General features: G+C 33.5%; 1 protein-coding gene across 2 annotated transcripts in view; it reads left to right on the top strand.

The window, feature by feature from the left end:
* Positions 1–14,588, top strand: part of KLHL1 (kelch like family member 1) — a 183,680-nt gene that overhangs the window by 148,503 nt on the left and 20,589 nt on the right. For both annotated transcript variants that reach the window (XM_058825132.1, XM_058825131.1), the window contains one exon: positions 3,695–3,919. In XM_058825132.1, the coding sequence (XP_058681115.1) occupies positions 3,695–3,919 (225 nt within the window). The remainder of the gene's footprint in view (positions 1–3,694; positions 3,920–14,588) is intronic.

Below are 14,588 nucleotides of genomic sequence, written 5' to 3'. Positions count from 1 at the left end.
TTTAATTTACTACACAATTTTCTTTATCATGCAAATGGCTATTAAATTAATTCTTCTTCACTTCACTATGTCTTTTTCATATACTCTCTCTTCAGTGCTACATCCTGAAATTAGTCAGTTCTAGAGCTCTGTCCATCTGAAAAATAGGAGTTTATGTGTGTATAGAGGAATTGTCTGGGTGTGCAGTACTTTTATTATAAAATCTTCAATATTCTGTGTATTTGTTTTTCTTTCATCTTTACAATTTCATATGCACTATCTTAAAGACAGTCTAGTAAATAATTTATTTCCTCTTTACCATTAGACCACTCAAAAAGCATTAGTGATACATCAGTAAAGGAAACAATAATAGAATAAATTGTAAAATATAATTTCATGTACTTTTTAATATAGTTTGTATTTTTATTTGGATCTATGTGTTTATTATTTATTCTGTGGTATTCCATCTGTTTTGTTTTGTTGGAAAATGTGTCTATCTCTGCATAATCAGCAGATATGCTTCAGCTCAAAATGAATAATGAATTTTTCCTTTATTTATTTTATTCATATCTTCACATTAGCCTGTATATCCAATTTCCATAAATATATATACCAGTCACTTCCCAATTGCTTCCTACCATCTTCATGTTCATGGGAAATTGGATTTTCTGATTTTCTGAAACATGTAATCAGAATTACTCTGGTTTCTTCATGGGGATTAGACAAAAGTCCTTGTCTACAGATTTCTGACATTGCTAAGACATCCTTTCACAGCCTGTACAGACTGAGGCTGGCAGTATTAACCAACACAGCTCCTTTCTTTGAGTTTGCACAGTTTGGAAGTTGCTTCTGTTATGGCCTGGCTCTGTTGACTGCCATCCACTAGCTATGATAGAGAGGAGAAGACTTTCTTAGCTACCAATGTGATGCTACCAATTTTTGCTAGTCACTGGAGCCAGCACACGAGTGAGTGCCTGTTCTTCCACTGCACCACAGCATGATGGTTTAACAACCTAGATAATGATCTCACCTTAGAAGTGATGAAAGTGAGTGGAGGTAGGGTTCTGTCCCTCTCTCTGGTAGTTCCATGAGGGGTACTCTGTATTCCTTCCACATCTGGGAGCAAAGAGTGGCTCATCATCCTGCAATGTAACTATTGATTATAAATTCACTGTGCTCAGCACTGCTGAGGCCTCACCTCAGATCCTGTGTCCAGTTTTGGGTCCCTCACTGCAAGAAGGACATTGAGCTCCCAGAGTGTGTCCAGAGAAGGGCAGTGGAACTGGTGAGGGGTATGGGTATAAGTCTTGTGAGGAGTGCTTGAGGGAGGTGAGGTGCTTTAGCCTGGGAAAAAAAAAAAGAAGGCTTATCACTCTCTACAACATCCTGAAAGGAGGTTGTAGCAAGGTGGGTGTCAGTCTCTTATCCCAAGTAACAAGTGATAGGACATTAGGAAATGGTTTCAAAATGCACCAGAGAATTGGATATGAGGAAAAGTTGCTTCACTGAAAGTGTTATCAAGTGTTATTGGAATTGCCCGGGGAAGTGATGGATTCCCCATTCCTGGAGGTATTTAAAAGAAATGTTGATGTGGCACTTGGGGTTTAGTAGAGGATTTGACAGTGCTGGGTTAAAGGGTGAATTATTTTAAAAGTCTTTTCCAACCTAAATGATTCTGCAATTTGACAATTCTATGATCCACTTAGACTTCTGACAAAGACAGAACTACTATGCAAAGTCACAAAATGCAATCAGTTACTGTTAAAACAGATTTCCAAGGAATTTCCCCAAAACCCTAATGTTTATGAATTTCTTAGCTCCAGTAGCCTTATCATAAGTTAAATTTTTGTCAATATAGAATTAGCAGAAAAGGCTGTGAGAGAATCTAAGAATGACATTGCTGTCCTTTTGAATTAAGATTCCTAAAAAATGGGAAAATGGATATTTTGTAGACCACTTAGTGACAGGAGATTTTAGCAAACGTAACTCAAAGGTATTGTCAAGATAAAGCAATGGCTTTGTTTGTGCTGTGTTTGATGCACCCTGGATACTTTAGAGCTCCTGCTTTTATTCTGTTGCAGAGCAAATTTGTGATGTCAACATTTGGCATTGCAATAGTACTTTCATTCTAGAGTATTATATGCAAATATATTCAAGACATAAAATACATGATAGATGAAAGTCAATATTTCAATATGAATATATAAAGCAGAGGACTTGACTCTTAAATAGCTAAACTAATTTGTCTAGTAAAATCCTATTGGTATCAAGACTTGGCCTCCTCTCCTAGGTGCAGAAAATCTTTTTACTTTCAAGATCAAAACAATTGAGCTAAAGAAAAGGAACCTATTCCTTTTTCAGAAATACACAGTTTCCTTCCTAGGAAAGGCAGAACTTTATTCTCTTTTAGTGTCTAAGCTGTGTGAATATTTGACCATATGTATGGGAATGAAGCACAGTCTAAATATTATAAAAAAGAAATTCTCAAAAATCTGCAATTAAAGATATCCTAAAATCTCTGCTGATGATACCTTTCAGTTGTTCCACCATCTTTCTGTTTAAAGATTTTTCTATTTTGGGTGTTACTATTGCAGAGTAATTGCCATCAAAATAATTACTGTTATTTAAGAGGTCTTCTTTTCTTGCCTGAATTGTAGTCTAGAATATATTATATTCATGTTCCTGAGAGTAATGATTTTATAGGAATGACACCTATTTCACTTTGTGTGGATGATTTTTGTCATTATTCTCATTCCCATTTTTATTGTTAGTATTATATTATTCTATCATCCTCATCATCATTAGAAATTAGCAAGGCACCTTATAGGATATACAGAATTTAAGCATTCCAGGAACTTCTGGGTTAAGTTCTCAGTATGTACTATAATAAAATATTGTGGCAACCCAAACTTAGTCAATATTAGAAAATATGTAGCTGAGTATAATTCAGGCTGTTATACAAGTGCGATTTTCTGAAATCAGAATGAGAAAACTTTAAAACTGTACTTTTTTCCATTGAAGTAAATAGCTTTACAGAATTCATGTGCTACAGGTCTAGCTTTTAACACAAATAGATTCAACATATAAAACATTATAACTTTATGAATATGTATCATTATAATATGCCTTGCACCACCTCCAAGAAACTGCATCAAATAAACTGTATATTTTGTTCTTTCAAACCTAAGTATTAATGAATTTACACCTGTTTATTTTAAAATAGGATAAAAAGATCTCTCTCTAAACTGAATGCAAAATTTGAATAATATGTCTTGTGGCTTAATAAAACTGGAAGGGAATTTAATACATACATTTGTATCCTACATTATTGTTCCTCTGCTACACATATATAGAAATTTAATTTATGTCTTTTTTAGTCCACTTAACAAACCTATTGCTTTCATGATGTTTATTTGAACTTGGTTCATTGCTTGTTGGTTCCACATAATGAATGAATCCTGACAGAATTATTTTCCATGGAATTATAACATTTTATTATAATCCAAAGGGTTAGTTCCAAAGAGTAATGCTTCATAATTATGTTGAATTTTTTTTCTGTAGGATATTTAAATTTTGAAAGTGAAGCACTCTTATGTGTATGTTAAAATAAAGCATTGCTTACATTTCAGATTAATCATTAGACTATTCTCTTAAGCATTAATTAAAATGCATCTATAATTTTGGTATTTGTAGTTCTGCTTTTATGTCTCATCAGGAGCTACAACTATTGAAAAGTATGATCTCAGAACAAACATATGGATTCAGGCTGGAGTAATGAATGGCAGGAGGCTTCAGTTTGGTGTTGCTGTCATCGATGACAAGCTGTTTGTCATTGGAGGCCGGGATGGTTTAAAGACATTAAACACTGTTGAATGTTACAATCCAAAGACCAAGGCTTGGACTGTGTTACCACCTATGTCAACGCATAGGCATGGCTTAGGTAAGAAAAAAATATTTTTAAACATATCACTTTTTTCTTTTTTGTTATGCAACTTTTAATAGAAAACTCAGTACTTTTAAGCTCTAGTAGCATTCCTACCAGTAACAATAACTAGGTTTGCAGCATGATAAAAGAACTATCCTGCCTCCACAAGGTCTGCTTCTCGTTGGCCTCCAGTGGTGGCTGGTCACCCCCTCTGATTTATGCGGACCAGAGGCTTCACCATCACCCACTCAAAATTTCATCTTCTCACCCTTGGGAGGGTGCACATTATAGGGTGCAAACCCTGGTCAAGCAAAGCACCCTAGCACCTCTACAAATGGGCAAATGTTTGACCCATTGACATCTCAGACTCCCACAGACACGTGTGGGGATGAAAGTGTTAAAAGCGGGAGAATGACAAGGAAGATGGCATATTTGCTCAAGTGACCTTTCAGCCTGGAATGCCTAGGCCTGGAGAACAACAGTGTGGGAGCCTCATATATATGTTATGCCTACTGCTGTTTATCTCTGTTTTGAGAAGTAAAATTTCTGTTTAGAAATAGCATAGGTGTTTGGGGAGGCTTATGGACGTGTTTGAGCTCCCTGTTTTGGGACAGAGGTCATAAAAAGCCCAGAGGAGATCCCGGCACATTGGTAAACTGTGCATGAGTGGGTGCTTGATAAATGGGTGCAAGCAGCAGCCCAGCCACCTGCTGGGATTGTGTTCCTCCTGCCTGTGTGTCTCTGCCTGGGTGTTGCTTTGGCATGGTCTGGTTAGGAAGGTAATAAATAGGAAACAAATTTACTCTTTTCATTTCAGCAGTGGTTTTGTGGTTATTCTGTCTGCCTGCCTGCCTGTGTTGACTCCTGAAACACACAATGTTATCCTGTCCATTCCCCTGAGCTGCAGTCAGCAAGTCCTGTGTTGTACTATTCTATCAATACCTCACACAAGGACCATGCCTTCCTGCCCTTCGCTCATGTCATTGGACACTTGCAATGTCCATATGCACTCTTGCTGTCAAACAAGTTTTACAATAGAAAATGGGAATCTATATCAGATAGCACCATGACACTGAATCTCTCACTGATTTAAAACTGTTTCCTAAGTTTAAATTTAATTGTAAATTAGAAAATACATGAGAAAATACACTATTTAAATGCAAAAATACATCATGTCTTCTCTGCCAGTGTTCGAGAATTTCACAGAATCAGTGCTGGTCCACCGGGCAGTAAAAATGCAATGGCTTCAGCTGTAACTACAGGAAAGTAATAATAAAACAGTAGGGTATGCTGAATAGAGAAAATATTTGTCTCAGTGACAAAAGAGGTAAACCTATGATTGAAAACACTTGGTAATCAGTTAAAAAAATAATTCTGAACTATAATTTTACAGATGATTTTGCTCAACAGAATTAAAAAATTGTAGTTTAAGTTGAGGAATGTTGATATTATGACTGGAGAAAAACTAGTAGGCTTTCAATACTAGAAAAAAAAATCAAACTAGGCATTTGACCATTTGAGGAGTTTTTTTTCTTAATATAAAATAATTTTTGAATTTTTATATTGAAGTAATTCAGGCTTTTTGCAAAAAACATGTAAAATGAGAAAAGAAGTCTAAGTTGGGATGATTAAATGCAGTTGTTTGGGAGGCATTAGAAAGGTGTTCTTTATCTGGAATTATGTACTAATCATATTATTACCTAAGAAGCTTAGGTAATAGAATTTAATTAGGTTTTTTTTTTAATTTTTTGTAATAACTTATAAAGTTATTTTAATAACTTTTATTTTATTTTATTTTTATTTTAGCCTTTTGTAATGAAAGTAAATCTGAAGTAATTTTTTTTATTATTTTTTTTCTAAACCATGTTATGTTATATCCATGTAGTAATAATGCTAGAGCAGTTTGAATTGGGTTTTGTGTACAGGATAGAAATAAGCCCCCATCCTTTACATGGATGTATTTTTGTTGATACAGGAAAAAAATTGTCAGATGAACCCCATTGTAACTAAGGCCACAACCAGGTAATACAATTCACTTTATCCTGTATTCATATAATGTTCAGAAGAAGCATATGTATAGAAGTTGATACATGTAGAAAGGAGGAAATAAAAGTTGACAGGCCCTGTAGTAGGAGTGTAAGTCCATAGTGTAGGAGGTCATATGTTAGGCCGTTTTAAAGCCGCCAATTGAAGATGAGTGAAAGCTCTTTTAATGGCAGTGTTTGAAATAAGTGGCGCTAAAGTACAAAAAAGAAAGGGCAGACTGTGGGATCCAAAACTATTATTTAAAGTAATAGTGATTCTAATATCCCTGTTGAGTAGTCCATAAAACGGAATGGAGTATGAAAGAGCAAAAAGATACCAGAAAGGTGTGTCAAAGGCGAACATGAAATATGGGAAAGGTGAAACCTGACAAACAGGAAGACCAAATCAAAATCTGTGTAGGAAAGGAAGAAAGAACAAAGGAAGAAAGGACAAAGATGTGAAAAAATGTAAAACAGATTCTGGTTTATTAATTCAGCAGTTTTATGAAGCAACACTGTCTCCACTTTTTCAAATTCCATACTGAACTTAATAGTCTATGTGGAAGAGGGGAGAGAAGGGAAATATAGAACCAATGAACCAATGATAGACTAATTAAGATTTTAGTTATCAAATCCAGTGAAACTGTGATTAAAAAAAAAAAAAAAGCTAGAAAAAACTGGTATTTGACTTATCTTTACAAAAGATACAATTTAAGTGCCATAGTGAGAAAATTAGTCTTCCAGTATAACTAGAGGAGAACAGCAGTCTTTTCTGGTAAGTGTTCAAAACTGTCCTTTTGATGAACTATATAAAGTGTGTCTAAGCTTCTGTTTTAGGTTTTGGTTTGAAAATATACTGATCTCACTACCCATAGTCAAACACCTATTTGCAAGATGATCAGCATAGAAGGAGGCTGACAGGACGTGGTATTACCTCTTAAAATCCTGTGCAGCTTAGAGTGCAGGCAAGTTACATATATTTTTCCTCCTCCCCTCTTGGAAGAGAGAGTCTTGCCAGCTGCATTTTCTGAGTGAAAATGCTATAAAAATATTAATATCTGATGAGAAAGCCTTAGATTTATTTACACAGGATATAGGCCTAGGGTGGATAGAATTCACTCTACCCAGAGTGAATGGTCACGGAAGACCTAAAGAATTTCCAATTCTCACTTTATACAGTGGGTTAGGATTCAACCTATTGTTCTGAAAAAACTAAATATGTAATGTAAATGCATTTTAAAGGACCTGAGGTTTATGCCTAAAATTTGAGTGAATACTTGCTTATAATGTGGTTGTCATGAAACTGGTTTGTGCAGGAATGAATATCTAAAAGACTAAGTTCAAAATTCAGAAGTGGAAAGAGAATACATATAGTTAGGGAGCAACAAGATAAAGACTCTCAGAATATCTGAGATGGTGCTGACAAATATCAGATTGCACTGTGGGTTTGCATGAAGGCAAATTTCTATATTTCACTAAGAGGGAGCACCCACTGTGCTTCTGAGACCCAGCCTGATTCTCAACTTTCATGCTTTCTGCTCTAGAGTCCAGCTCATGAGTCAGAGGGAAGGGAAAAAAATTACTTGGGAAAAATACAGGGATGCTGTGGAACTTTCAAGGAGTAATGAGAAATACTAATAGAGGGAAAGACTGGGGAGAAACTGAATTATCAGTATTCTTACTACATAGTATATCTCAGCAGTCAAAAATACATGTATATATATAGGTAATAAAAATAATGTAAAAATATTAAAAAATAGACATATAAATTACTTATTATCAGGCTGTATGATTTTTAAATCACTAAATGATAATTTAGAAAATATTTTATCTACTTTTAAAAGTATTCAAGTGTTGAATACTTCATTGATTCAAAATTAGTGAAATTCTTTAGAAGTAATGTTTGTATTGTCAAAAGGAATTATTGTTTATGAAATAATTTTGCATTGTTTGAAAGCTCAGAGCGTAAATACAACTGTAGTTTTAGAGGTCTAAGAATTTGTGTAGGATTCAGCAGCCTAAGCAGGTATATTGTACAATGGAGTAGAGCAATTGTGATGGCATAATCTGATTTCCATGGGAATAAGAAATATAGCATGTTTAGAATAAAATTATTTGTGGCTTGGGAACAGTTCCTGCTTCTCAAGGTACAAAAAATACTATTGAGTAGACTGGAAACTGAGAATCTGGTAATGCAAAAAAGAAAGCCAATGGTGTTTTATTGGGTATTTATGCCTGTATGTGTGTATGATTTGAGACATGTGAAAAATATTGATTCTTGAGAAACTATTGAAGATAAAAAACTAAACAAAAAAATACAGTAAATTTTTATGAACACTTTTATTTAAATAAAGCTAGGATAGTGATGAAGTACATAATGTCTTAAAGGGCAAGCAGTAACAATGTAGCATCAATGGAACTGCTTCCAGGTTAGTAATTTCTCGTGAAATTATTCCTTCATAAAGCAGTAAGTTGAAAAAAATAGTATTCTGTATCACAATTCTCTATATAAATATTGACATAAAGCAGATTTATTTAATCCCATTGTTCTCCCTTGGTGAAGTAAATAATTTCTGACAATAAATTTGTAAAATTTCAATAATTTCTTAAAATAAGCCTGCAGTGCAATATCAGAAAAAGTATCAGATACTAGAAAACTTAATAGATTCATAATAGCAAAATGAGTATTGAATTGCACTGAAACAAGTGAAGGAGAAACACATAGGTAACACATATTTGATACAATAAATTTACAATGATCAGGTCATTGCAATAAAATTATATCTATTAACGATGCATTTTATGAGATGAATATGGAAAGTAATCACCTCTAATTTATTTTATGTCAAATATTTTGATAGGAAACAAAACCTTTGAAGAATCAGTGCTACTAACAGATTTTTAAAACAGTTCCACCAGGAAAATGTGGGCTGTAAGATTCATGAGCAGAGTAGATCAGATACCCAGCAAAGTACCAAAATTATTAACTATATGAGTTTTACCTCTTTCAAGAACCATAATATAAGATAGATTATTACTTACTCAACACTGAAAATTTAATGATGAATGATACCTTTTTTTAGACCTAGTTTGAAAGATAGTTTTGAAGTCAGTGAGAGCTGAACTTTCATCCACCATTTTAAAACCTTTTGCTATGGAAGTTAAGCAATGGTGTTATTTTAGAAAGTGCTTAAGCCCCAATAAAAACATGTTTGTCTGTGGAGTTACAGTGTGTCAGAAAGCATTCTCGAAGAGTAGATACCATTAAAATAGACTAGGAATATAAATAAAAGCCTTAACACACCCATTCATGGTAGCTGTAAAATAAACTATAAAAATGTTGAAGATAAAAGGGATCTTTGTTTTTCTTTCTCTGCTATCTTGCATGATAGCTCTTCTTTTTATGTTTCACCATTCCTGGGCTACTAAAGAGCCAAAAATGGCAAATTTACATTTTTTATTAACACATAACAAAAAAAAGTAGTTATTTTTTCTAGGTTTGGAATTTTTTTTTAATTTTACAACATTATGAATACAGATTTTTTTTTTTGTATGTTTTCTGTATGTAAAAAAAAAATATTGTGGAGATTAAAAAGTGCGGAGGTGCAGAGACAGATGCATGAGAATCTGAGGTTCCATTCTGGATGTCAGGGCATATGTGAACCTGTAGACCAGAGACAAAAGGCAGGAAGAAAGAAATGTCAGTCAAATGAAGAGAATTGAATTAGCATTGAAACCAACAGATTAGGTCATACCCTATTAATATGATAAAACTGTAATTACTTATGACTAATTAATTTCCCAATATTGCGGAGCAAATATTTATAAATAAAAGAATTATTGAATTATATAATCATATTTTTGCATAATGTTTGTTACAGTGCCAAACAGCTGGATAAAGGAAACTTTTCCAGATAGTAGTTTCTTAGAGCATGCAGACAACTGAAAATATTACAGCACTTCATGCTATCATATATATGATACTGACCAAATTCCACTGAGCTGGGCAGTGACAATCCAGATTTCCAGAGCATGATGCCATACAGTATCATTTTGATATCATTTTGATGCCATATCATATCATATCATATCAATCATATCATTTTGATATGGCAAAGCTGGGGTCAGCTGGGAAAGATTCATGTCCCATAAAAGTTCAACTCAAGATCCTATTGTAAATATCTTATTTTTCCACAATGGTAAATCTTTCTGGGTACATCAGCACCTCATAAAAGCAATGCTATAGTTAAGATGTGTGTTCTCCATCTTTATGGGGTGATTTCTTTGCACAGAAAACCCCACAACCCAGAAAACACAACAAACAAAAACACCAAAACGTATTGCCAACTAAGCATCGAGTGGAAGAGTTCCACAACAGACTGGCTTACCAGAGCACAGCAATCTTCTGATACAGATGTTTTCTATACCCCAGAAGCAGCTGTTAAGCAATTAGTTTGAGAATCTTTATTTTAGGCAACATTGACTGGTACTACATGCCTCCATGTAGTTAAAAGATTATTATTTTTTCCATGTGAAATCTCAGGAAAAATGACTGCTTTCACTGTGAGTTGCAATAAGGGCTGAACAATTTAAAGTATTTAATCTTGAATATTGGTTTGCATGTATATCATATTTTTGCTTTGGATTTTTCTCCTTATCATGGGGAACATCAGAGGGATTTTTTCCCTTAGTTATTAAGTACCTTTTCTTTGTACTTTGTACCTATACTAAGTAGTAGATCATGACCCAATTCACTAAAGAGTTGCAAATCATAACAGCAGCACTCATAATAATTTCTGAGTCATGTTCTCAGGATAATAGTGTAGCAGAATTGAGAACCTAGTGTCTTATCTACAAAACTGAATGTAAACAGAGGGTCGACAGGCAGATCTTTGCTTCTATAAATTTGCATTATATTAGCAAGTTAACGTAATATCTTCTGGCCCAAGAGGGCAGTGATATTGCTATAATTCTTTAAACCATCCTTGATACTTTGAATTTACATAGGAATAGGTATTTTCAACATTGAGTCACTGAATATTCTCTAAGGAAGGTAGGTCAGGTCCAATTCTCCAATTAATGACACAGTAAATTCCAAGATTAGCCTATGGCAGTCCTATATGCAGCATCCAAAGAACAGTATTTGTGTTTCTCAGTCAGTTAATATTATGGCTTTGAGAACTAATTACAAGAATTTATTCATCATTTAATTTATGATGTACATTTTAAATCAAATTAGACTTTACTTTCTTTGATACCACTGCTATGGAAGAAATGTGGTTTAAGACTTAAAGAGAAAAAATAGAGTAAGAAAAGGCAGCAATATTAATTACAATTAATACAAAATTGTATAAATATGCTTTTGTGGGTATGGGTGAGAAAGGAGTTTGTTAAAAAATGCACTCCTACCTGGACATAAAATAAATGCAGAGCCTAAAGAGGGTAGAATAAAGTCCGGATGTTATTTAATCAAACTTCATACTTGGATAGCAAACTACTGATTTGTCTTCTCACCTTCAATGTCATGGTATATTTTATGTCTGTTATCTTCTTGAAAGGTAATGTCCTTATTTGAAGTTGTTGGATACAAGTATATCCTTACCAGTTAAAATGTAACATCTCTGCAAATATCCAAATGCAGAGACCACAGTAAAGCTAGGACCACAGAAAATTTTTCTTTGACATTTTGTAACCAAATATCAGTATGAAACTATATTTATAAGTATTTAATTTTAAAAAATAAAATTTTTAAAATTTTTTCTGTAAAATTAGGTCCATCAGGCAGATAAGGAACTGCAGAATTAAAAGTATTATAGGCAGTGCTCCTTTATTTTGCAACATTACAGAAAAGCAATTTAAAATCCCATTCCAGTCTTCAAGTATAAATAATTGGAACTATTGGAACTGTACAGATTGAGCACCTAATTAGGCATAATAGGGTTTTGTGCTGCATAGCTTTGTGAAGGCAATCAAAAGGAAAATGCCTGCCATTGCAAACTAGACAATTAATTTTTTAGATCTCATTTAGTTTAGAAAGAATACTGTTTGCTTTTATAAATTCCTAGGTCAAAATACTTAGGAGAATTATTTTCCAGGTACTTTTTTGTTCAGGAAAACATTAAGGTTTCTCTGCACTGTACTTACAGCACTTAACTACTCAAGATATTGCTGAAAACATATCTGCTCTTAAGAAAATAAGTTGCTTCCTTTCTTAAAATGAATATTCATAGATGGTTCAGCTCTGCAACTCTATGAGAACTAGGAAAGCCAAACTATTGTGTCAGTTAAATGAAAGTAATCCATCAAAAGATGGGTAGAACAAATTACTCCCTCAGTGCCAGAATTATTATTTTCTACAAATTAAAAAAGTAAGATTTGATTCTTCCAATTTTCAGTTTCTTTGTTCAGATAAATAACTTTTGTTATTTAATGTAATTCTCTTACAGTAAAATACTCCCTTTCTGAATGTTTTATTACTTTTGTCAGAAAACAACAAAGCACTAGTATCATGTGAAAAATTAAATCCAAGAGGATTTTTTCTTTTCTTGTGGCTTAAATTGGTTTTGCCAAATTGTTGAAGACGACATACAGGAGGAAAATGTATGAGGGCATTCTGTCCTTTCTCTTCTCTTAGCAAAGTCTCCTGAAAGAGCCAACAGCATTATTCTTCTGTGCAATTTGCTTAATGACAAATAAGAGTTCAAGTGTCAGCTGGAAATAGTTATTTTCTCATTTATAAACAGGAAAATCCCATTCCTGTAGATATTTTTCAATATCTACATTCTGAGTGTAAATATAGGTGGATGTATATTATTTTGCGGACAGAGATGACAGAAAACAAAATTATGTACTCTGACATCAGTATACTAGGTTATACAATGAACATGAAAACCTGTCTCATGAAGTTGAAATGAACTCTTGATCTTCTAACACACTGTTCAGTATCTTGACTACAAAAAGATGAAAAATCTTATCTCAAGAGACCAAGAAGAAATTGGCTGCACCATTAAAAAAAAATAAAAGTCATATAGAGTTCAGTACCTTTGCTCTTTAAGGAGGAGGAATTCTACAGTGTGGTAATAGTATTGGAACCCTGACATTTCAACACAGACTACTTACTATGAATTTTTTTTCTTCTATTAAACCAAATGACCTGGAACATTCAGAAAAGAGAATAGTCTTGCTTCATCAGTTTTACTGGAAAATATTTTGCTTTGTGATCTTGGGGAATGTGTCCCTTAAGATTTTGATTGTGGTGCTGCCATTAGCTGTTATCATGGAGTGTTCAGTAATTTCAGTCAGAGAAGAGGTGCACTGCAATCCATCCTGCATAAGGAGGCTACAAGGAATACCTTTGGGAATACCTTTTAGTCCATATGTGTGATATAAAAATCACAGACATTCTGGCATCTAAGCTTAGAATGAATCCAAATGCTTGAATTCAATGCTTGAATATTGAATTTTTCATATAAGACACAGTCCCTCTAATATAAAATATGTATTTATATACTTACTTGGGCAAGATGATTACATTATCATTACTACTCATTAGAATATTTTGAAACATTTGATTCAAGCACTGCCTAATGGGGAAAGTAAATACTTCTGTGTAGTTTAGAACACTGCCAGCCTGGCTTCTTAGAAAATATAAGAATCAAATGTGGGGTTTCATAGATAGGTTGGTATAAACACAGGTAACAGAGATGCAACCCAGCAGATGCAACAGTTTGTGCAGCAGCTTCCACAAAAGGGCACCAGAAACTACTGAGGGAGGTATATTGGTTTCTGCAATGGGTAAAAAATCAGTAGGATCTGTGCATCTCACAGGGTTTTATCTGCATTGTATAAACTCAGAAAAGTCATGATGAGAAGAACAGAGAAGCCATTGAAGACTATTTTCTGTATAAAGTGCAGTTACTCAATGTTACTTTTCTCTCTTTGCAAAAGAAATGCAGAGAGAAAGTAACATTGCATTAATGCAATGAACTTATCTATTTTCATTGTCATTAAAAAAAATAAAGCTCCATGAAAATGCAGGAAGAATGGTATTTTGATTAAGAGGAAATCAAATTTCCTACAAAAAGTGAATTAAATAATTGTAATGGCTTAATTTACAGCAGGAAATAGATGAGAATAAAGCTCAAATACGAAGGACTTGAAATAAAATAATTAAATACTGAATGAGATAAAAAGAGTAATTGAGGAAAACACTTTCTATCGTAGTGAAAGTGCAAATAAGTTAGCTCAGGAAATAAAAGCTGGAAATTTCAAAACTGAAGAGATGTGATTTTTATGTGCATCATAGATTCCTTGTGAAATTCACTTCATAATAATATAACACTGCTTATGTGTGAAAGTGAGAGGGTTTGTGTTTTTGTCTAGACACCAATTATGTGTACATGTATGTGTATAAAAACGTTTACCCCTCTGAACTTCCTTTGAATATGATTCATTTTTTATCCCAAAAATAACTTGATTTTCTATTTAACTTTGCATTTAATGAAGAGTATATAGATGAAAAAGCTAAGGGGAACCATGTTTTTTATAGCAAGCCATAGTAAATATATTTTTAAAATGTAAACCTCATTGTTCAGGATTTAAAAATATTTAAAATATTAGATACTAGAGTAAATAAAAATCACATCCAAACTACATATTTT

Source organism: Ammospiza caudacuta, chromosome 2 (genome assembly GCF_027887145.1).
Source record: "Ammospiza caudacuta isolate bAmmCau1 chromosome 2, bAmmCau1.pri, whole genome shotgun sequence".
NCBI lineage: Eukaryota > Metazoa > Chordata > Aves > Passeriformes > Passerellidae > Ammospiza > Ammospiza caudacuta.
The sequence above is the reverse complement of the archived record's forward strand: the minus strand, read 5'-3'. Positions and strand labels throughout refer to the sequence as shown.